The sequence below is a fragment of the Coturnix japonica genome, chromosome 3 (genome assembly GCF_001577835.2).
Source record: "Coturnix japonica isolate 7356 chromosome 3, Coturnix japonica 2.1, whole genome shotgun sequence".
Classification (NCBI taxonomy): Eukaryota; Metazoa; Chordata; class Aves; order Galliformes; family Phasianidae; genus Coturnix; species Coturnix japonica.
In genome coordinates, this window is record NC_029518.1 from 77740599 (window position 1) to 77766300 (window position 25702).

General features: G+C 35.6%; 1 protein-coding gene across 2 annotated transcripts in view; it reads left to right on the plus strand.

Annotated features, from left to right (window-relative positions):
- The window catches only part of EYS (eyes shut homolog), a 771550-nt gene that overhangs the window by 443376 nt on the left and 302472 nt on the right, over nt 1-25702 (plus strand). For both annotated transcript variants that reach the window (XM_015859149.2, XM_032443873.1), the window contains 3 exons: nt 2794-2918; nt 6226-6350; nt 9192-9438. In XM_015859149.2, the coding sequence (XP_015714635.2) occupies nt 2794-2918; nt 6226-6350; nt 9192-9438 (497 nt within the window). The remainder of the gene's footprint in view (nt 1-2793; nt 2919-6225; nt 6351-9191; nt 9439-25702) is intronic.

Consider the following 25702-nt stretch of genomic DNA (forward strand, 5'->3'; position numbering starts at 1 on the left):
AAGGAAGGAAGGAAGGAAGGAAGGAAGGAAGGAAGGAAGGAAGGAAGGAAGGAAGGAAGGAAGGAAGAAAAACAACAACAACAAAAACAGAAAGCTATTTCAGTATCTGAAATACTTTAAATGTACTTAAATATTCTTTTATGTTTAACAATTGCCTAACATAGGAAAAGGAGTACATTCTCGCAAGTACATGCAAAGTGATAGCAATTCAGAGCAAGAGTACACATGGCATATTAAAGAGGTGCCATTTCAAGCTTCCAACTGAGTATTTCTTAAAAAGACCCTTAAACCTTTCTTCTGTGCTTGAAATCAAGCCTTCTCACCTTAGATATGCATAGGCATTCTGTCTGGATTTTTTATTTAAGTTTGTAGATCTTCCAGCTTGCTTTAACCCCTTTTTAATTTTTTTCTAAAGCAAAAGTGCCTTCAAGCATATCAAAGTACAAGGCTAACATTCAATGTGTTTAAACTGTCCCAGTTATCCCTTTGTTTAGTTGTCATTTTTTTCTATTATTTGCCAACAGGATGTAATTTACATTATCTTGTTGGCATTCATTGTTCTGGTTCTCCTTCCCAAACCTAGGAGAAGTTGCTTGATAATGTTGTATAGTCAAAGGAAAGACAAAGGTATATGCAGAAAATAGTCTTTCAGTGAGAAGAATCATCCTCTGTGTCCTCTGCTCCATTGAGCACAGAAGAATTCTATGATTAGGAAAACAGATAAAGTTAGATAAAGGAAGCTAGGTAGATTGAATCCAGTTCTAAGTTAGATTTTGATGTTTGGCAATTATATAGAAGTCCAAACTATATTTTATTAGATTTTGCTTTAAGTTTTGTAGCACAAATGAAATACAAGTCCCCTTGTGTCTCACTCATTAAAACTTACCCATCACTTTTCTCTTGTATATTGTGATTATTGTAATTTTGTATCAGAAATAGTGTTGCCAGCAGGAGCAAGGAAGTGATCACCCATCTGTACTAAGCACAGGTGAGGCCACACCTGAAGTACTGTGTTCAGTTTTGTGCCCCTTACTACAAGAAAGTCATTGAATCCCTGGAACTTGAGAGAAGGGCAATGAAGCTGGTGGGGGGTGTGAAGCACAAGTCTTATGAGGAGTGACTGAGGCAACTGGGATTGTTTAGTCTTGAGAAGAAGAGGCTCAGGGGAGACCTTTATCACCCTCCAAAACTACCTGAAAGGAGGTTGCAGTAGGATGGGGATCAGCCTCTTCTACCGTGTCACCAACAATATGACTAGAGGGAATGACCTCAAGTTGCACCAGGGGAGATTTATTTTGGATGTTAGGAAAAACTCATTCTCCAAAAGTGTGGTTCAGCACTGGAATGGGCTGCTCAGGGAGATGATTAACTTGTCATCCCTGGAGGTTTTCAAGAAATGTTTAGATGTTGTAGAGGTAAATGTTGATGATAGCTGGACAATTGGACTGGATGATCTTGGACGTCTTTACCAACCTTGGTGATTCTGTGATTTGCTACTTGCAAAATAGTAGCATATGCTTCAATTTGTACATTTTCCAAACAGTGTGACATCACTGTATTCTGCAGGTGATATGGGTATTGAAAAATCTGTTCTACTTTCATCATCTTGATAGATTCCAAATTACCATCACCTAGAATGTATTCCATATAAGATGAAAAAATATGTTCTAATAGTCAAGGCAGAAATCAAAATATAACTACCAATAAATAATATTATGATTCTTCTTGAATTGTCACATCTAACTGTTACATGATCCTGTTCCCTTCTCTTTTGCATTAGGTTCTGGAAAGCTAAGGTAAACACTGCAGATATTTCATTCTAATGATGTATTTTGTATTCACACAGTGTGGTATCTTGAGGTGTAAGTGACATTTACTCAAAGGCAATTTGTTGATGTACTCATCTTCCTGTAAGTGGGACATAAAGTTTTATGTTCTTCATTATAGACAAGGAGACAGGCACGATGTACACCACCCAGCTGGTAACATTAGATTTTGAGTACATTACCTCGTGTGAAATGTATCTGTATTACAACACATCTCAACAGAGATGTCATAAACACCATTTTTGGGCTTTGCTCTGAAGAGTGCATTTGAGTCTGTACAGCTGTGAATGTATGCAAGGGTATATTTACACAGTCGTTTTCAATGAAGAGATTAGCAAGATTTCTGAGTTTCATTAGAGGAATTGCAAGTGTGTTTGGGTCAGTTGTAAAGTTATATGTTGAACTATATTATGAATTATTTATATTAATTTTGAATGATGTTATGTTATGGACCTTTGGTGTTAATGATCATGAGATTTACAACAAGAAAAGTCCAGAAAATTTGCTTTAATTTGACTGATATTTGATAATTAGAATGATAATAAAAAAAGTGGTCCCTATGATATCTGTGATGTAGCTATATTTAATAGTGTAACATTTCTCAACAAGCGCTTTTCCAAAGATTGCAGCTGGTTTACTAAATAAATTGTTTTATTAGGCAGACTCCCTAGACCACATTAAGAATGGTTTGTTTTTGTTCACTGTGTTAGAAGCAGTAAACTGCAGTTGAGACTGTTAGATTGGATCCTCATCCAGATACTACAGTTCAAATATGAAAACTGCAAATGATTTTTGCCATCATAAATTCATCTCCATGGTTTACAGTCAAATGCTCCTTAGAATAGAAAGAAATACATGACATTGTGCCTTGTTAATGTGCTTAGATTATATGAAATATTTTCACACAAATATATTTTATACAATTGATTATGCATAGTATAACACATTGTAATGCTGTTTTCTTCAGGTGTCTAGCTGGCTTTTCTGGACAGTTTTGTGAAATAGAAGTTAATGAGTGTAATTCATCACCTTGTCTACATGGCTCAACCTGTGAAGATCATGTCAATGGGTACACTTGTCAGTGTCAAAAAGGTAACAGACATTTGACAGGACAGTGATTAAAATTTCATCTAACTGATGAAAATTTCTGAAAATTTTAACTACAGTATTCTTATTCTGATTCCACACATTCTCATGCTTAGATCTGCTGGGTGGAATGCAGCTGTCGTGCTTCTATAGATCAAATTAAACAGCTATTGCAACTTAGGAAAGTGTAGGAGTTTTAGAAAATGTCACAATAAGCCTGTATTTTCCTGCAGTCTCAGATTTAATCTTTTCAGGACTACTCTTTCACTTATAAGGCAGTATGTCTTTAGCTTACTAGAACTACATTAATTTTAGGAATAAACTTACACCCAGATGAAACTTTATACATACATACATAAATATATATATACATATGTATATAAATGTCTAAGAGACACTCAGTAATCCTTAAAGATAATGTGCTCTTGTATGAACAGCTGACTGAAAAATTTCTGGGCTTTTCCATATAAAGGGCCAGAATTCATGATCATAACAGTCCCTGCTGACTTTCAAAGTCTGAGACATCACCATCTCTGAAAGTTATGAAATTGTTGCTATCACAGAAACATGGAGGGATGACTCCCACAATTGGGATACTGCCATCGACGGCTATAGACTATTTAGGAGAGACAGGCGAGGTAGGAAGGGTGGGGGAGTTGCTCTCTATGTCAGAGATTGGATAAACTGTGAGGAGCTCCCTATGAGAAACAGTCAGGAACAGGTTGAGAGCCTGTGGGTTAGAATTAGGGACAGGACTAATAAAGGACAGCTGGTATTAGGGGTATACTACAGGCCACCTGATCAAGGGGAGGCTGTTGACGAGGCTTCCTTGCTCCAGATGCCTCCTTAGACTGAATGAGCACAAGTCTATGGGGCCAGATGGCGTGCATCCCAGGGTCCTGAAGGAGCTGTCTGAGGTGGTTGCTGAGCCGCTCTCCATCATATTTGAGAAGTTGTGGCTGTCAGGTGAGGTCCCGGATGACTGGAGGAAGGGTCACGTCACTCCCGTATATAAGAAGGGGAGCAGGGAGGACCTAGGGAACTACAAGCTGGTGAGTCTCACCTCCGTGCCTGGGAAGATCATGGAACAGATCCTCCTGGACAACATGCTCAATCACATAAAGAATGAGCATGTGATCCGAGACAGCCAGCACAGCTTCACCAGGGGAAGGTCATGCTTAACTAATCTTGTGGCCTTCTATGATGGAGTGACGGCGCTGATGGACGAAGGGAAGGCAACCAATGTAATTTACCTGGACCTGAGCAAGGCCTTTGACATGGTCCCCCATCACATCCTCATCTCCAATTTGGAGGGAAGTGGATTTGATGGGTGGACAACTCAATGGATAAGCAATTGGTTGAAAGGCTGCAAACAGAAGGTGGTGGTCAATGGCTCTATGTCCAGGTGGAGGCCGGTAATGAGCGGTGTCCCCCAAGGGTCTGTCTTGGGACCGGTGCTCTTTAACATCTTTATTAATGACATCAATGAGGGAATTGAGCGCACCCTCAAGCAAGTTTGCTGACAACACCAAGCTGAGTGGTGTGGTCGATATAGTGGAAGGAAGGGATGTCATTCAGAGGGACCTCAACAGGCTGGAAAGCTGGGCTCAGGTGAACCTAATGAGGTTCAACACAGCAAAGTGCAAGGTTTTGCACTTGGGCTGGAAGAACCCCAGGCACCTGTACAGGCTGGGAGGAGTGGTCCTTGAGAGCAGCTCGGCTGAGAACGACCTGGGGGTCTTGATGGACGAGAGCAGTGCACTCTGGCAGCCCGGAAAGCAAATGGGATCCTGGGCTCCATCAGGAGAGGGGTGGTCAGCAGGGATAGGGAGGTGACTGTCCCTCTCTACTTGGCTCTTGTGAGGCCCCATCTGGAGTACTGTGTCCAGGTGTGGAGCCCTCAGTACAAGAAAGACATAGAGATTTTGGAAAAAGTCCAGAGGAGGCCCACGAAGATGATCAGGGGGCTGGAGCCCCTCCCCTATGAGGACAGGCTGAGGGAGTTGGGCTTGTTCAGCCTGGAGACGAGAAAGCTGCGGGGTGACCTCATTGCAGCCTTTCAATACCTGAAGGGAACCTACACCCAGCAGGGGAGTAAACTCTTTGAAAGGGCTGACAATAGCAGGACACGGGGAAATGGTTTTAAGTTAAAAGAGGGAAGATTTAGGTTGGATGTTAGGGAGAAGTTCTTTACTAGGAGAGTGGTTAGGCCCTGGAACAGGCTCCCAAGGAGGTTGTGGATGCCCCGTCCTTGGAGGTGTTCAAGGCCAGGTTGGACGGGGCCCTGGGCAACCTGATCTAGTAAATGTGTATGTCTGGTGGCCCTGCTAGGCAGGGGGGTTGGAACTACATGATCCTTGAGGTCCCTTCCAACCCGGGTCATTTTGTGATTCTGTGATTCTGTGATCACCTATCTTTGGTAGGTGATGATATATTCTGATATTTTTTTTTAATCCCGTTGAATAATACAGATGACTTAAAAGCTTTATCATTTATCATTACCATGCTTCAGACATAAAATTTAATGAATTCCAAATGTCTTCTGTTTTTTTGCTTTGTTTTGTTTTGTTTTTTAAAGCTACTGATAATGTAAGTATATTTGAATACAGACTTTTTAAAATTGCTTTCCAGCTAAGGGCTGTAGCTTCTGTTTCTACACAATGCAGTTTCTCTCTTAAACCATTTCCTTTCTTTTCTGTAGCTTTGACTGTTGTAATCTGTCTAAACCTCCACCTTTCCTTCCACAGTATGATGATAATGCACAAATTTAGCAGGTTAGAAAGGTCAAAAATTAAGATAGATATTTCCATACACTTTCAGTTTAAATTTCAGTAGGAAAAAAAAAAAAAAAAAAAAAAAGTGGTTGGGGTTACACTCTGCACATCTGAAATGAGATTATAAGTTTCAGGGAACATTTTACCCTTGACTATTCTTAGACACAAGAGAGCTAACAATACAGTTAATTCTGTAGGTGAAGGGAAACCTGTCAAGTCAGTTAATTCCAATAAGCAAGTGTATATCCAAATTTTACTTGTTTGCTTAGCTATGTCTCTACAGTAATAAGAGTCAGCAAATATTAATTTCACAAAGAGATTTTCAGTAGAGTATGATTATAATGTCTGTATTGTTTGGGTTCTTACTTTTTACTGCTATTTTTATTTTCTAGTTCAGGAAACCACAGACAGTTCATTGTACCGTCTTCCATACACTTTATAAACAGATGTGAGGATTACTTATAGTTACTCCTAGCTTTATTTTTTGATTGACATCTCTAGATTTTACAGTTCTTCTATTTGTTTCTTTTTCTTGACAGGATGGGAAGGCTTGCATTGTGAGTTAGATGTTGATGAATGCATATCCAACCCCTGCATACATGGCATCTGTGTTCAGAGTGACCCCAGTTTGGGTTATTCCTGTTTTTGCAAGCCAGGATTTGTGGTAAGCTGCTGATATCCTTTATTCTCCTTTCCTTAACCTGACTATTTGTCGTGTGCTGTATGTAAACCTTTGCCACATTATCCTCACTTAGATAAAACCTGGTCTTCCAGAAAATTATGTATTTTTGTAATTTCTTTGTTGATTTTTTTTTAGCTCATTTTACTCCAATATTCCAGAGAACTATACACCTAATATTAACAAAAAGTAAAAAAGACTGATGTTATGTAGTGGCTTTATCAGACATCAAAGTAAATTACTATTTTACATACATATTAAGATTACTCGTATTTCAGACTATGTCATACAGATTTATGTTTTGAAAATGAGTTCTTTGACAGTAAATCAAACAAATCATTTGAATGCTCATCTCTGAGGGCTTTTTTTTTTTTTTTTTTTTTTTTTTCCCTCTACTTAACATATTAAAAGAATCCATTAATGATGGTTTAATGCCAGTCATGTTATTTATCTAAGATTGAAATTTTCACTCTGCCACTACCACTTTATGCTGCTTCTTAATGCAGTGGGAGATGTGTGGTAGATATCTACAATTTGAGCTTGTATTTCACCTTATTACACTCAAGTTTAACTTACTAGTATCATTTAATGTTTTGCAGTTAGTTACAAGGAGAGTAAGTGTATAATCTTTTACCTACAAAAATTCTTATTTTTCTGTACCTCTAGAACTTTAACCTTGAAATTGTTAATTGATTTACTTTTCTTTATAAATTATGACAATTGTGCTCATTTTAATATAAATTCACCATTTGATTTCTATATTAAAGACTGCAAAATAGAAGGAACAAATTGTTGTGAATAGGACTCCTATTTACCTTCATAAACGTTGTGCAGACAAGTCAAGAAAGAAAGAAGTAATTTTTCAGACTTAAGACAATTGTAGGGTTTTTTCCCAAAACAGAAATTTCTTTGCCATCAGTGAGAAAAAACAAACTGCAATAAAGCAGAAAAAACAAAAAGTCTAAAAGGTGGGAAAACGTCTGTCTTTGGTACAGGTGCTTATTGTTGGACCATGTTCAATTTGTCATCCACCAAGACAAAAGTTGCTTTCTAGTGTGTCAACCTCCAGTATGTACTGGTGAATGCAGATTTTCCATCCCAAGTGCAGTGCTTTGCATTCCTCATTCTTGAGTTTCACAACATCTTGGCATCACATTTCTTAAGCCCTTTGAGGTCCATATATTATAGTTACATAAAATAGACTCATCTGACTTATCAACCAACCATCCTTGATTGTGTGTCATGTGGAAACATGCTATGGGTTCACTTTGTCGCAATATCTTTTAATGAAGAGCTCTAGGTACGTAGCTAGGAACTGGCCTCCAGCTCAACTTTACACTGCTGATTTTTAGCAAGAGGCCTTTCAGCCTGATAGTTTAGTCAGCTTTTAGCCATCCACTCTTTTAATCCCTTTTTTACCAACTTGATTTGGGTTGGTAGGGATCTTTAAGATTATCCAATTCCAACCCCTCTGCTTTAGGCACAGACACTTCCCTTTAGAAATGGTTTCTAGGAGTAGTTAGAACACATCAGCTGCCCAGAAACTGAGGTGAGGCTGACTGGCCTGTAAATCCCTGGATGTTCCTTCTTGTCATTCTTGAAGATAGGGAAGTCATATACATTCTTCCAGTTAACAGGAGTTTCTCCCATTTGCAGTGACTATCTGTAGTTTTGTAAAACTTGTATTTTACCATAAATCATGTACCAGTGCATATAATCTGACTAAAGTTACTGATGATCCAGTGAAAGAAGGAATACAGATTTCATAGGGAGCTTCTTTGCATAGTACAATGGAGATAGTTGACACTTCCTTGCAGTTCATAGCAACTGCTGTTGTCATTGTCTTCAAAAGCAGGCTGGTACTGAAAACAAGGTCAAGATGGAGGATCATTTAAGCAACACTGTCTTTTTATTTTGAAAATACTCAGATCTTCATGCTAAAAAGAACTCATTTCATTCATGAAGTATTTATACTTCTACCCAAACAGCTGTAATGGGAAGATCATTGTGCTGTTTAGTTATTTTTTCTCTGCAAAAACATAATCTGAATGCCAGATAAAACCATCAGTGAACAACCTAGGCTAGATTCAGTGTATACTTATTTCACACCTCAGGAGCGCATTTAATTCACATAATTATTGGTGTGACAGAAATGTATCATTTCTTCCCTTTATTACAGAATACTGATTATGAAATTTTTAATGTATTATTAGATATAATATTTCTGGCTTCCAAAAAATTGTTAGTCTTGATAAAAATAAAACTCCAATTTAAAACTGCTGCTACACTTTTTTTTTTTTCCAAAGAGTAAACTACAGACCAAATATATAAAATGGTGCTGTATGAAGTTTTGTTAACTGGCAATAAGTAATGAAATACAAAAGGAAAACATATCTTTAACTTGACAATCAGAGCAATTGGAGCAATCTGTAGGTTTTCAAACAACTATGTCAGTACAGTTCTCTCTATAACTACGTAACTTCTTAAGTAGAGGTAGTACCTTTATATAAAGATGATTATTTTAATTGGCAAAGCCAGTATCTGTGATACTGTACAAATACAAACTTGTGGGGAAATAACTTTTATTGATAATTTGTAGTACTGAGTGGGAATAAAAAATAACATTTAGCTAAAAAATTTAAATATACAACTGTGCTATTAAAGTACTTGAGCAATATTTTCCAGATGATTAGATTTGCTTTTGAAAATGTGAAGATTTTAATATAAGCAAACACTTTAGAATCAAAAGAAAGCAATAATTTGAACTAGCATGACTATGAAATGCAAATTGCCTTCAAAAATGGCTTTTTAAAAATTCTCTTTCAGGGACGAAGCTGTGAGCTTAATTACAATGATTGCCTTATACAATCCTGCTCCAGTGGGTTTCTCTGCGTTGATGGAATAAACAATGTCACCTGTTTACCTACTATCCCCCAAAGTAAGAAAATGGAAATGGATGAATTGTTTCCTACTGAAATTTTAGATAATGACCTCCCATCATCGCTAGCAGTATCTATGGAACTTTGGTCTAAACATGCTATCCCTGATTTTCATACAGAAGAAGTGGCCCAAGGTAAGAGAAATATGCTTTTGAGTCATGGTTATATCAAGCCTTTTTTCCTTGCTAGTGCTTTTTTTTTTTTTTTACATGGTAAGAGTATTCAAAGTATATTTATTTTCTTCTTCAGCATATTGTTTTTCCCTTCCTATGCTATTCTTTGTTCTTGTAATTTAATCCACTGTCCTTTCTTAATTACGTGTTTATAATTGGAAAATTACTTTTTATCTCATGAACGTATTTCTCCAAAATCTCACATACCCAACAAGGAAAACTTCACTTGCTCTTAGCTTGGTTTTCAGTTGGCTTTGCTAGCGAGTAAAATTTCACATGCCTCATATAATGTTCAGGTCTCTGTAACCCTAATGCCAACCTTCCCTTTTTTCTTCCAGAGTAATTTACTTTCTGGGGACTTTGTTTTACCTTTTCAAGTTTGTATCTTTTCTGGGTGCTTATTTTTCTGTACATCTAGATACTTTTGCACTAAAAACATCATAAACAAGCCTCTTAATGTATCTGCTATTTTGATTGTTTTTAGTGTGGTCTTTTGGGGAATCTCAAAATTGTCCCTATTCTTTTATTATTTTTTCTAATATTTTAAGTCAACACCAGGTGTAACAGTTTATTTTGAAGACTGCATCTTCATTGTCACATGGTGTTATATGCATAGCATGCACATCTTTGTCTTTATACATTTTTTTTTTTTCAAAATTTTTTAATTATAAACTGTTTCAAGGTACTTACTTGTGTAAGGACTCTTGCTAGGATTTCTGTTTTTATAAGTTTTATGGAGTATTTGATTTCTGTACAGGCTAGTCTTTTTGAAGGGGTGCCTTAGGAGTTGTTTGTTTTGTTGTTGTCTAATTAATAGGTAATATTCCTTCTTGATGTAGGTAATGAGGCTGACAAAAATCCAGTTACTAAATGCAGTTACATCTGTACGTCTTCCAGAATATCATGTCATCTAGTTTACTGGTGTTCTCAATGGATATGATGTGTAATTCCTTCATTTCATATTGATTCACAGCAGCAATGGATTTAGAAAATTTAATACTTCTTCTCTGAGGTGCACCATTTGTTCTGGTGCTGGCCCTCATACAAAATATGAATAATGGGAGGGTTTGCATTTACTCAGCTCTTGAGGTCACTAAAACCACTTCTATGCTTTTATTAAAATATGATTTACAGAGTTGTATTTGCTATATACCTTCATAAGACTGAATGAGGTTTCAGTGGTCATGTAATTTGCTGCAGAATCAATTTGCTTGGGAGTTCTCTTTTTTTTTCTCCCTTCCCTTTTCCTTCTCTTTTCCTTCCCTTTTCTTTCTCCTCTTCTTTCTTAACATCTTTATCCATATACATCTGAAAAAACATATATTTCCAGCTGAGGGATACTTCTGATCAGCAATCTGGCTAAGCTAATCTGTAAACTAGGAAAAATATCACTTCAGAGTTAAACATTGTTTAGGACAGAAAAGTCAGCAGATGTTATCTCTTTGCATGTTATTTGTTTTGCTGCTCAGCTCAGTAAGAACAAAGACTAATATCACACTTGTACCATATGTGGCTACTAATACAAGTAGATACAAGATAGTACTTTGTTCCCAGTACATTTATGATAGTATCTCATTTATTACACTTTCTGTTTTTCTTAAACAACTTTAATCACTAGAGCAGCACCAGACCAGTTCCTTTGTCTGCCAGAGACACAAGTAACATTCCAGAGACTTCAAGAGAATTAAATAGCGAGTCATTGCTCTGCCTTGGATTATGGTTTACTACTGCATCTACAAGCGTGCAGTCAGTTCTCTCTTGGTTGTTGCAAAATGAATCCTGAAGAACGATCATCTGTTTTTTTTCAGGATCAGAAGAGCAACAGAGATTGCAGAGTCCTTCAATAATTACTGATTTGCCTAATAAGATATTTATTTTAAAACAGATATCTTTCCTTACTTTGTTAGTTATTCATGAAACTCAAATGCAAACATCTCTTCCTTGTTAATATCTAGCTATTACTTTTTCATAAATCAGCTAGAGACTTGCAAACATTAAATCACAGTCTACTGATTCTTGAAGTGAATTAAGCCGGATATGAGCAACATATTCTTTGACTGGAATAAAACTCTTTGATGTATTCCCAGACCAAGTTCTGCACAGCAAACAGACTCCATTTTATGAGGCATTTTGAATGAACTCAGCAATATTAAACAGCTGGTATGCACTAATGGGAGCTACTGCTATTACTTCTGGGTATTTATTTTCTTCATCTCACAGAATAACATCATCAGTGGAGCTCACAGAAATTCATCCTCATATCACACTGCAGAAAATACACACACTGATAGAACTGTACCTGCTGCCTTTATCTTTGCAAGAATCACATACTCATTTTCTATCTTGTGCCTATAGAAACCTCAGTTATAGACCCAGTGGTTGAATACCCTAAACATTTTTCATTCCCAGTATTTTGTAGTGACATCTAATGTTACTCAGTTTTATCTGTACAAACTGTCTACAAATATAAATTCATAACATATTAGTAGCAAAGTGTTTATCTTCTACCAGCTATCCTGCTTTAAGTTCTCCCTTGCAAGATATTAGCAACACTGCTCTGGAATGCATTAGCTGAGCAGACTCTATTGTTGTGCATGTTAAGGAACTTCCTATGAGTATAAACGCTTTTACCAAGACTTGAACACATATCTGCAGTGGACTCAGTTTCAGACCTTTATCAACTAATGTCCACTCTAGAGTTTCTTGTATCTTTTCAGACAACTTTTTGAGGTTAAACCGAGGTAAACGTGTCTGTCAGAGTTACAAGACACTTGAACAGAGCAACTTGTTCAATAGATATGACACCTTGCAACTCTTTCAGAAATAAGGTCATATTTAAAAGAACATAAAAAAATGTGTTTTTTTTTTTTTTGCCAATGTATTCAGAATTAAAATGTATTCTTGGCTAGAATTGTGTAAAGAAGTTTCAGAAGAAGAATTTTTTTTTTCCCCTGTGAGTGTTTGTCCATGTAGATTTTCTTGCAGATGTGCATACATAAGTAAACAGATAAAATTCTTTCTGTCAGGAATGCACCTTGTCCAAGCAGATCTTATTTTCCTGTGTATTACCAACTGGTCAAGATATGAATCAAAAATGAAGCTTGAAACCTAGTGAATAAATACTGCCTTAAGATGGGGAGGGAGTAGGCATCTGCAACCTCACTAGGCAACCTGTTCCAGAGTCTCACCTCCCTAACAGTAAAGAATTTCTTCCTAACAGCCACTCTAAATCTATCTACCCTTTTTCAGTTTCAAACCAGTTTCTCCCCAGCTTTCCTGTAGGCCCCCTTCAAGTATTGGAAAGCTTATATATGATCTCCTCAGAGACTTCTCGTCTCCAGGCTGAAAAGTCCAAGCTCTCCGAGCCTGTCCTCATAGTGAAGGTGCTCTAGCACTCTGATCTTCTTCATGGCCCTCCTCTGGACAGTGTTAATCGTCTCTGTAACCCTCTGCTGGACTCTTTCTAAGAGATTTCTGTCTTTTTTTAACTGAGGAGCTGTCACGGTGTTATCTAGATCAGTCTGTGTCCGTGACAGGGGGGCAGTAGGCCCGTGGGCCCCCCAACCCCTGACAAATGGGAAAGGAAAAAGGGAAAGGGATGTTATGATGTGTAATACCAATAGAAAAATTACAAAACCATGACAGGAGTCCAGAACTGGACACAGTATTCCAGATGCCTGTGTTTTGTATTGTGTTTGCCTGTCGTGTCAGAGATAGATGTTGGTTGAATGGCAGTAGAGGTTAAACCTTCCCACCATTATTTCATTACACATTGTTGCCATGTGACAGATGACAGCAGAGCAACTGTCTGACGTAATGGCATTTGACATGGAAGTGCATATAAAGCAAAGGGGTGTTACTGAATTCCTCCATATGAAAAAAAAAATGTATGTGTTGACATTCATTGACACTTTCTGAATGTTTATGAAGACCAAATAGTGGATGTGAGCACAGTGAGGCAGTGGGTGATGCATTTCAGCAGTGGTGACAATGACAGTGGCTTGCTTCCACTTGTCCACGTTTTTATGAGTGTGGCATGCAGACTTTTGTACATCGCTGGAAAAAAATGCAAAGTTTATGGTAGCAACTGTATTAACAAATAATGTGTAACAGAGAATTCACATTCTTTCAAATATTTTGCTCATTGTATCTGTTGTAGTTTCCATGAAAACAAATAAGAGCCATTACTTTCAGTGCAACCTGCTAATATATCTACATATGTGAGTTGTAAAAATTGGATGAACACATACCCTACTTTATACAAAGTTTATAAATTATATTTTTAGACACTGAGACATGTCCACGTGCGTAGGCATTCTGTACCCCCAATACAACCAGGTACATTCTCTACTACCAATGTGAAATGTTCTTAATAGTTTAGTCACATTGAACATGACTTTGTTCCTTTTGAAAATGACTGTCTTTTACCTTACTTCAACAAGTGCTTAGTTCAATAATTGTTAATATTCATCTCACTACTATGCTATACCTATATAGTAAATAATGCTTCAATTATCTATAAAAATTGTATAGATAGTAAAAACAAGTCACTCAAAATTTGTTAATGCCATACTTTCGAATATATAATCTAATTTGTTATAGCTTGATGCAGAATGATCAGGAAATTAGAAATGAATATGTGGCTAATTTACAGTGTAGGATCGTTTTTTGGTATGAATCCTATATGACATAATTAAAATGGTGATAGTGGGGAGATGCACTCTTATATAGTGAAATTTGGAAGAAAAAATTAAGAAAGTACAGAAGGGATACATTTAACTAATTCATGATAATATCTCAATCAAATATGTGTAAAGTCCACAAAAAGTGAAATTATAGAAGTGTGCAATAAGTGACTCTATCTGAAGTGCATAGAACTGTCATTGATCATGTAATGGGACTTTTGAACATTTATAGAAAGTAAGATTAATGAAATCTACTATTAAAATAGTTTAAAGTTTCTGACTAAATAGAAATCCTTCTCATTTTCATTGATTTCATTATGTACCATTTATGCAGAGGAAAACTGAGATCAGTTAAGCCAGCTTGTTAAGTTAGGTCATCTCATTTTCATTTCAGAAATACTTTACCTTGATTTTTTTTGATTTTTTTTTCACTTTGTGTACTCAGTGTCAATGGCAGACATAAGAATATAAAACTCGCATAAATGTTTCAGTATCATTAACACATCAGGTAGCAATTTTACTAATGCTTTTAAAAACTACCATGTGAAAATAATTAATATAACTCTGTGTTATCCAGTACTGACTGATTTCCGTGAAAAAATAACAAGCAGATTTTTCAAGGACATTGCAGACAAGGATACATTTGTAGTGAAAGACTTATTGAAGACAGTGACTCAGAGAAATACAAAGTATGATTACAAAAAAAAAAAACAACAACAAAAAAAAAACTCTTCAATCAGAATTGTGTGTATCTCAGCAACATGTAATTAGATCTAGGTTTTTAAAAAATGCTGGTGGTAATTTAGATGGCATATTGTTGTCTTAAAAAAGACAATGGTTATAAATGCCAGATTCCTACCTATGTTGGGTGAAATTTCCCCTGTGAATTGACCCAGCTTGACAACTATATTCTGCCTTTTAACCATCTAAAAGCATTCCACTAATATTTAAATTGTATCTTGAGTTTCTTTTGTCCTTCTGCACAGAGGTTCATTTTGCCTTATATTGCTAAGATAATGATAGTTTACAGCAGAGAGTATCGTAATCTTCGTGAAAAAAAAATCTCTTGGCACACATGCAAATGACTGAAGATTTTAAGTGCTGGGAATATTGAGGCCACTTTAGCAATAGTATATATGAGACTTAGCAGATTCTGTCATTCAGAGTTTCAAAGCCAGTGGAAACTGAGAGAATGGCATCTCTGGTCTGGGACTGACTGAAACTCTAATTTGTGTTTACAGTAACTCATAAAAATTAGCTACTTTTGTTAAATAATTCTGTGTTAAGTTTCCTGTTGTATTTATGTTGGTTTGGGCTGCAAATTTTTGGATCAAACATTTACAGCATTAGTATAATAATAGTAGCATTCACGAGGACAGCAAGGAACATACACAGGAGTGCTCTGAAAGTCTGAAATTTCACTTTTTCTGTAAGTTCTGTTTAGCCTAAAAGTTCAGATTTCTTTGCAGAATGGTATTGGGAGATCCATGCAACTGGCATTTTGCATTTAAATCTTAGAGCAGTTAGCATAAATATTGAATTTCTTCCTGCTTTGCTCTTAAATCCAAATGCTGAATATATTCAAAATAATAATAATTTATATAGTTTAAAACTATAACAAATTGTTTTAGAGTCTAGACAAACCCCTTGTAAAAATTACTTATTTGTACAATCTATTATTTGATATGGTAGGAAATATATCCCAAATGCTCAGATTAGTCTTCAAAAATACTGTAACATGATCTGGAGTTAAGTAATCCTTAGGGATGATTTAGTAGCATTCAGGAAGTACAAACATTACCTGTTAAACTGTTCCTACAGCTTAGTTGAGAAAATGAAGATTAAAGAAATGAGGAGTCCTGATAACAGCTGCTGGGATCAGAACCAAAGAGGGGACTATAATATGAGGGATGCACTGTTGTGTTCAGGTGCAAAGTCTCTAATGCTTAATTTGATAAATATTACTCAAATATCGGTATTTGCATTTGAGTTCTGTTACATAATGATAAAGTATTGCAGTTCTCCTTCCTCTAAGACTGGAGGATAAAAATCAAGGATTTTTCTTGCAAGTTATAATCGTGACATTTCTGGATAACTTTGAGTAAACTTGACCTCTATTTAAGTTTCTCCTAAGAAAAGATAATCAACAGTTACATGGAAAGAATGGTTTCCTTGAATGGTGCATCTTGGAGACTGTTTCCTGTTGGTTGTGATCTCTACTGGCATGAACATCGCAGTTGGACAGAGACAGTGTTGACCAAACATAACATATACATTATTTGTATGTATCATTCTCAAATCATGAGAGCCTGGAGAGTCAGGGCAGGGTAATCAAAAGGGTAATCAAAAGAAGCAAGCAGTAAAACTGATTGAGAATGTGAAAGTATTTGGGATTACAAGTTTAGGGAAGAGCTCTGAAATAATACAACATGTTATTGGTCCTCAGGAAAACTAGCTTCTGTGAAAATATTGATTTTTAATAATTCTTTATTTACCCTGGTGGAAAAAAGGATCCTCATGAGTAAAGCTGTAGTCTTCTTAAGGAGAATGGGTCATGTAGATTCACATTGATACCCTTTCTGTGCATATAATTTTAACAGGCTTGTAAAATTGTGAGCAAGGGTGAGTTATGCACCTCACACCTTTGACCAGGGGGTTGTCTTATTTCAAGTAGCCAGTAAATACTTATGTGCAATTATGGGAAACATAAAATGACCTCATAAGCCAATCCTGTTTTTTTCTCTGATGTCACACGGGTCACTTGGTCATAAAGACTACTGATTACTCAATACTCTTGAGATGATTATGCCTGATTAACAGTATGTTGCCCTGTGGCTTAACTTGGCCTGGACAGCAATTTGTTGTACATAGTTATTCTTTATTTTCTTCTTAAAATAAAATAAAATTCTTTTTTTTTTTTTTTTTTTTTTTTTTTTTTTTTTTTTGCTATTAGTAACTACGCAATATGGAACTAGACAAAGTTCTCTATAGGGTGTGTTGACTCAGCACCGTCTCAGAAGTGCTTTAAATACCTCTCTATAGCTTTTACCTAGCATTGCCAGGGCATGCGTTACTAAACAATTGACAGGGGACCTCCATTGATGTGAGAGGACAAATGGAATAGCTGACAAGATATTGGACTGTTGCCTTTTCTGCATACCTGAATACGTCAAGAATATACCAAAATAAAAATATTTCAACATTTTGTTGGTTGGAATTAATTGCTCTTCAACTAATGATTTTAACCTTCAACTTTTGGGTACCATTTTCTATATTGGAGGAAAAGAGAAATGCTGACCTCTCTTAACACAGTTTATTCTAGAGGTTCTTTTGTTCTTCCAAGGTGGGCAGATGCAAGGCTGTTAATCCTTAGTTAATTATTTAAAAATCCTTAGTTAATTATTTTATAATTATTTATTTGCATATTTTCAATGTCATATATTCCAAATAGCAAAGAAACCCTCTAGAGTAAAGTATCAATTTCAGTTATTGTATCTATTACAAGCAGCTTCTGTAGCATTCACCATGTAGTTGTTATCATAGTAAATGAGACAAAAAAGTTCAGAGGGAAAAAACCTGAAGATTTCTACTTATAAATAGGAGTTAAGAGTCTAGATTTCACTTCAGAATAGGAGTAAGAAAATCAGAATAATTTTTCTGAAGTAAACTGTAGTCCTCTTCCAATACAGTGCTGCTCATGGGGATAGCAGTGTGTCTCTGAATATTTTAAATATTTGATCAGAGGACATTTTGGACAAAGTGTTTTCAGTTTCTTATGATCTCTTAGTTTGTTATCTGAATATTCAAATGTTGATGTTTTGCTCTTAAGTTGAAGACATAATTATCTATTAGCATTTTCCCTTAATTATTGGAGACTACTCAGTGTTCCTTAAAAAGAAAAATAAGTGGATTTGCTTATAGCAGAGGTTATTCTAGGCTTCAAGAAAACTATTTTTACTAAGCGGATTTCTAATATTTTGTAATTCTAGCCAAAATCCAATTCAAACTGAGTTTTGAATTTAATTTAAAAAAGAGAAAGAGTGATATGGAAAGCGAAAGCAATTAAGAACTTCATTAGGGAGTGGGCTCATTTACTACATTTACATTATTTTAATTTATGTTAACAAGATTTCAGGGATAAAAATGTGGTAGTATTTCTTTTATTTTTCCAAAATACTTTGAAGTTGGTATGTCTATTATGGTACCTAATTCTTAAGTTACTTTTAAGGTGTTTGCCTTTTTTCTTTCTTGTAGCAATCATCTTTTTTTATTATTATTCCTTTTTTTTGTAACATCTAATGTACAAAGGAAATAGATAACCTGACAGCAATAATGCTGTACTATAATGCTGAGCACCTCTGAAATGCTGAATTATTGATTCAGGTGTTGCTTCTCTCTCTCTCATAGTTTTTATTTAAGACTCCTGGAGAGCCATTGTGTTGAAAGATGGTTTCCATTTGAAGACTGTAAAAAGAGCAAAGTTGTGTAATACTGACTAATCAGAAATTCTCAGTTATAGGATTTTTTTCAATTGAACATCAGTGGATTTTCTTTTAATGTTGAGCAGAGTATCTTAACATCAAGTGGAGAACTATTATGCTGTTATTTAACTGCACTTAAATATAGGAGCATCAGGAAATTTTTAATTACCATGACAAAGTCTTGGCAAAATCTCAGAATTTATACTTGCTTGTGATCAGTAGTCCACATGATGAACCTCACTAGTTTACATAAATAAGGATATGGAAATGACTTAGTTAGGCATTAATCCTTTAAGTTTTTATTTGTTTCTTTTAAAATCTACTGTAGTAAATTCATTATGATTCAGTTCAAGAAGTTATTCACAGTAACATCATACTAAAAATTGCCAACTTTTTGTTCAGGAGCAAAACAGCCTGAGTAGAGCAACCACAAGTGGTAGAAGTGCCACTCTGCTACACAGGAGACTCAAATCCCGGGGGTTGGACTTGATGATCTCTAAGGTCCCTTCCAACCCGCATGAGACTGTGATACTGTGATACTGTGAACCACAGAATATAGTTAGACTTGTGCCTGTATTGTGAATAAACCGAACACTTCAGTATAAACAACTGTCATTGTGTCACCTTCTGGTGATACTGAATTTACTTGAGAGAAGACATCATCAATAAATAGGCAAATTAGAACTTTGGCCACAGGCTTTCCTCAGGCAAGAAAAAACATGGTTACACTGAGTTCATCTGAGGCAGCCTGTTTACTTGGAAAAGTGTTTGGAGCTCTATCCTTTGATGGAACATGCTTGTGTTTGAATTTCTTATATTCATCTGCATAGCTTCAGTATCTCAATTTGCATTATTTCCCTCAACCATTTTTTTTTCTTTACTGCAGGTTTTCAGTTTCCAGTTTCTCACACTTGCGAGACCTATATTTTCTTAAGTGAACCATGAATGAAGTAATGTGTTCCATATGATCTGAGTTTTGTTTTGCTTTATTTATATTTTGGTAGCCACTGTATGTGTAACCATTTTGCAACATTCCTAGATTTAGTCTCACTGAAAATTTTCTTTTGGGAAAATGGAGTTCTACATTTTCCTTCATACTTACTGTTAAATATGAGAATTTGAAAACACTGGTGATTATCACATTTTTATCCTTCCTGTCTATCTTGGGAATATGTTCAAATTTCTTAGAAATATGTTAGAAAGTGCCTTTTAATAGTAATAAATTTAAAAAAAAAAACAAAACAAATAAATAAACCCTTTAAACTTATTTCTTGATCCTTACTGAAACCCAGAATGCTTAGAAATACGTGGGTATGATATCTGAAAGTGCAAAATCAGCTAGGACTCCTGAAAAGGTAACAATAGTTTCTTCAGAGCTGAAGTTTTCAGAAAGTTAGCTTTCTATTGTATGTAATTTATTTTTCTAATATTAAAATTTATATAGTTTAGTAATTTATAAGCATAATATATGGGCTATTTCTTGAATAATCTGTGCATGGCAGTTGAGTATGAAATTAAAAAAAACCAAACACACACACCTGTCGTGCATTTTGAAAGCAAAGTAGTTAATGAGAGACTGCTTCACATTGCCATCTTAGTTGTCAAGTTACATATAACTTTCTTCTCAATGTGATCAAAGCTCAGTCTGCGTATTTGCTTACAAGTGCCTGGTGTTTTATTATTTATAAAGCATACTGGCAGTGGTGCATCTTGATGTTGATTTAATCTTCTGTCACTTCGGATGTAATGGGTATCAAGTATCACAGGCTGTAAAGATAAAAATTTGCACCTAAAAGGAATTCAGGCATTTAACATTACCCATTCTAATACAACTTCTTGGAATAACTTGAGAAAGGGAGGAGAATAGAATCTCGTGAGCTCTGGTTCACTTGGCCCTGTTTCTAATTAATTTACATCAGCATTCTAAATTTCTTCCATAAACTGTGGAACCAGACCTGGATTGGAGCCATAAAAATGTCTGTTCTTCTGAGTGTTCTAATTGCAGCATTAGAAAGTTGGCCACTTTTCTACCTGAGAATTATATGTCTAATGCAGCAATGTTAGAGATTGTACTCACACAGAATACTTAGAAACTGTCTGCAAAAAAAGCTGTAGGATGCTGGCATGGATAAACATTGTTCTTAATGAAGAAGATAAAAGGCAATAAACTCTGAAATTCTGGCAGGCTAACCATTAAAAAATATAAGGAAGGTAAAAGGTTTTGAAGAACAACTGACAAAATATGTCTAATCTGGCAACTTTCCTTTCTGTATTTCAAGGCCAGGATGTCAGTAAGCAAGTTCATAAGGTTGATGGATAAAGGTAAAAAAAAAGGAGTAATGTAAGAACTAGAGCCATTGCTGAACTGAAATTGGACTCAACTGAAATTAGTCTTTTAATCTGTATACTTTTTGTTCCTTCGCCACTTACAAGAAACATTTAGCCTGGGTCCCTTCTTCAGCAGGAGTCCTTAAAATATCAATTTTAAATTAAACTTCATCAACTGTATTGGAAAAGCCTGAGAAAATGAACATCAGTAATATTTTGTATCTTCAGTACTAAGTCAGTTTTAAGACATTATTATGGTGCTAGAAATGTTTTGAAGAGAAACTGAAGGAACTATAAGCCACAAGACTGTTGACTTGTTCTATCAGGTGAGGTAGTAGAATTGGTCATTAAGAGTGAAATTAGTGAAACGGTGAATACAGAGGTGTAGCAGAAATGCTGTGTCCTGGCCTGAAGCAGTGATTGAGCACCTGGTGGGAAGGCAGGGCCAACCCAGGAGAGCTCAGGTGCAAGTAGTGCAGCTGAGTAATTGGAAGTGGTGGAGCTAGAATCCACCTCTTCCCAGACCTCATTTGAGAGTTGGCAGTGGACATAAGCATATCTTATCTGGAGATCCTTGCCTACCTAAGACATTCTAAGGGTAAGCAGCTTTTTTCCTTTGATTGTGTCCATGGCTGTTTGAACATGTCCTTATTTGCTGCAGACTAGGACTTTGGTACTCTTCTATCATTGCTGCATTTGCAACCTAGTTAGCAAAAAAAAAAAAAAAAAAATCCACCACAACATTTAAAATGCTTTTTAATGAGAAATGATACCCTAAAACATATTGCAAAGTTTGGAATTGTTATCTACTGTGTGGATAAAGGTAATACAATTGATGGTGGCTTCCTGGACTTTTTAAGGCCTATTTCTGAGTCCTTTAAAAAGATCTCAACGAAAAGAAGTTAAGGTGCAGAAGACAGTAACATAGGAAACTTCTGCTGCAGATGGAAGTTGGAACTAGCAAAACTGTACAAACTAGTTGTTCCTTAATTCTCTGAGGAGAGAATAACTGGTAAAATAAAAAAGGGTTTTCTTAGAATATCAAATTATTCAGCTGAAGAACTTTAGAAGAGCTTTATGATACTTTGGGACTATATAATAAAGTGGCATAAGGCAGTTTGTGATGTGCTGGAAACTGTGCACTTGCTCAAAACAATCCTGACATGGTTTGAGGAGAGACTAAATGAGCAGTGTTTGGAATTTGTACTCAGTTATCACTGTTTTGACCCAATTTGGCCCAGATTTTTGCATGAATGAATATATCAGCTCAGTACTGAGTAATCATAAAAAATTTTCAGAACAGATATTAGGAAATATAAAGTTAACTAAGGAGGAGTTATCTAGCTTCATGGATGCAGAGTAGATGCCAAATTTTGAATACTGTGTGCAGTTTGAGTCTTCCTATTTTAAGAAGAAATCATAGAAATGATCAGAGAAGAATATCCAAGTTTTTAGTGTGAAAGCCATCAAAGCTTTGTCTGAGCTGATGAGTAATAGGAGACTAGTAGAGATGTGTTTGTTTGATCTGGTCTTGCCTTTTTACTGATCTCAATCAATATGACTGGTTTTGTTTCCTGTGGCAGAATTTGGAATTCCATCCTGAGTCTGACGGAATTCTTTTTATTTATCTGTCTTATTGTAATTTAAGGGTGGATTTACTTTTACCTTGAAGTACCAACATATTCTGGTTCCTTTACAGTAACTTTTTTTTTCTTGTTTTGCTTCTGCTTTAAAGAAGACAAGTTGTAGCTATTTATTTTGAACGCTTCTTCATTTCCTTTAAGATCTGCTCTTAACAACTGGCTACTTTGACATCTGTCTCTTCCCCTCACTTTATTTCTTGTTTCATTTGTAGTGCAAGGAAGCTATTCAGTCAGTTGAATTATATTCTTAGGGAGAACTTCTGATGTGAGGATTTTCATGGACGAGGTCATACAGATTCTTTGTCTCATGTGTTGAATTCTGCAGTTTGTAGCTTCTGGAGTTGAAGTTTCTAGGCTAAAGGTATAATGAGTTGTAAGAGCTTGAAACATATGTTCCAGTAGGCTTGTTCTTTAACGAGATGATAAACTGAAAAGTTCTCTGTGAACCTGGATCTGATTTTAACTTCCTCCTCTATAAATTTAGCCTTGTTGAGAAAGAGGTCTTTGTTTGTTTTTTGTTTTATTTCCTCATGAGAACAGAAATATTGACATTTTTTGAAGTACAGTTAATATATTTAAAAAAAAAAAAAAAAGCTCATAGTCTCTGTCATCAGAAGAGACAGTAAAATGGATTTGTCTAGGGGAAGAGAGAGATACAGGGAATTAAGGGAGCACAACTACTTGGAAAAGCATTAACCTGATCAGTCATGGATTAGGCATGCCAATTAGGGCTAGTATTTAAATATTTGCTCCAAAATTATGTTTGATGTATAAGGTGAGTAAATATTGTTACATATGTTACTGTGACCTTTTTGAACTCCTGTAGGCTGGCTAGAGGGCTAGAGGTGGAAAGAGCTTTTTCATGAATCTGTTATAAAGGGTGTAGGGTTTTCTACCAAATCATTTTGGGAAGTAAGTAGTAGGTATATCTTGTAGAAGGTGCTTTTTAATGAAAGTTTTTTTTGTTTGGTTTTTTTTTGGGTTTTTTTTTTTTTTAAATTTTAGTATTCAGGCAAATTTCAAAGGTTAGGGTGGAAAAAATACCTACAGTTTGTTCTATTGCTTTTATATATGCTTAACAGAAATGTAGTAAATTCTAATCAGCTTGTTCATCACTGTCATATTTCTGAAGGTACCACTCAAGCTTATTCAGTGTTAACCTAAATTTGGCTTAAATTCAGTGTGACTTTGAAATAACACTTTAAGTAAAATGACTCATTTTACTCAGTAGAAATCCTGTTTTAGCCTTTGAAAATGTGGGAGTTTTAGAAGTATTGAATAGTGTGCTATGTACATTTCTTTCTTTGAAGAATAAATTCATTCTTCTTTTACTAAAAATCATTGAGTTTATCTTAAGTACCTTTCTGTTGGTATGCAATGCAGTTTCATTCCGTATTTTTCATATCCCTTAAGTTTTGTGATTTATTTTATTTTTTTTAACAAAAGTGGTTTGTTTATTTCTTTTTTTTTCTTTTTTCTTTTTTTTTTTTTTTTGCCTTTATTCGTGGAAAAAAATATTTACAGGTAGATTGTGGGAAAGTTAGCAGCAGCTTAACATAAAATGTGGAAATGCCTCCATACCTCTGAGAAAACAAGTGCTCCTGAAAGCACTGTTTTAAGATGAACATTGCAACATATGAAAACGCACTTCAGGAAAAGAAAATTTTCTTTCTAATATCTACTGAAAACTTGTCTCCTTGGCTTTGTATACATGCAGCCTTTAAAGGCTTTGCCATGGAGCAATAGAGGGAAAGTGTAAAACTAAGAGGGGAGATGAGATTAAACAAGATTCTAAGTGGAGAAGAGAATGAGAAAGCTGGCTCGTGGAACAAAGTGAGAAACCAAGAGATGTTTTTGTAGTTTTAAAAAAAAAAAAACAAACAAAAACAACATGCCTATCATTTTATCAGGAGGATGTAGCATTCTGCTTCAGTGAATTAGCGAACTCGAGTGGCTGAGGATAGGGACGCAGTCTTCTTTAAGACAGAAGGTAACCTGTTTGTTGTTTTTTTTTGTTGGTTTTTTTTTTTTTTCTGGACTCGTAAAAACGACTTATATCATGCCATAAGGCAAAATTAGAGCATGGTAAATCAAGAGACTGCTGCACTAACTTGATTCTGATTTCAGTCTTTATTGTCTTTCTTTGTAAAGTAGAATTATGTCTAGTGAGCGAAGGACAAACTATTTGAAAGTGTGGTTGTGTGCTGCTAGGTCTTATTACACCAGAGTCTCTCTGGAACTAAGTTTTACAGTTGTGTAAGGACTAAGAATTTTTACATCCTTTAAGGCTTATGTAGATTAAAACTAAGAAGCTATGTTTGGCACAGAAAATCTCTTTGTAGTCTGTACTGAGTCCCTTGGAAAACATCTTGCTGTAACCTTAAAGCATGTGTTCATTCCCTGCTTTTCTCAGTTCTGCATTCACATTATAAACTCCTTGCAGAATATGTTTACTTTAAAGGAAGGAGCACTCACTCTCCCTCCTCAGGCTGCAGTGTTTATGCTTGTCAGATGTGCAGTAGCTGGACAAAAGGAAATGGATATTTCCTCTTTTCCTATAAGTGAAGAAACATAAAGAATAAGGCCTCTTTTATCACTAAGTTAAAGTCTACCTTACAGAGTCTGTCCGAAGAGTACAGTAAACTGTGCTTAAACACTCTTGGAGATGTAAAAGGGTGGGGGAGGGAAGGTAAATGTCGGGCAAGAGGATAAATGTTCCCTTTTTAAATGGAAAGAGCTGTTCAAAGGAAAACAGAAAAATATGTCAAATATAGGGCCTAGAACTTCAAGTACCCTGGAGATCTTACAGAAGGAAAAGTATATGAAGATGAGTAGTGTTTTGACTTTCAGTAAGATATGAGCTTAACCAGTATGTTTTCTCTAGAGGATGACTGCAGAGGTATATATTCCTATGTTCCTAAAGTCAGTGAAAAATATTAAGTGCTTTCTTAGCTCAGGTCTTATTAATTTGATCTAGTGCATACATGGTTTTGAGGGGTAAATACAGTGGTATAAGTACAATAACTGATACATCTTCAGCAGTCAGCTAATCTCATTTTTGCTTTGAAATACATTTTACTACCAGGGC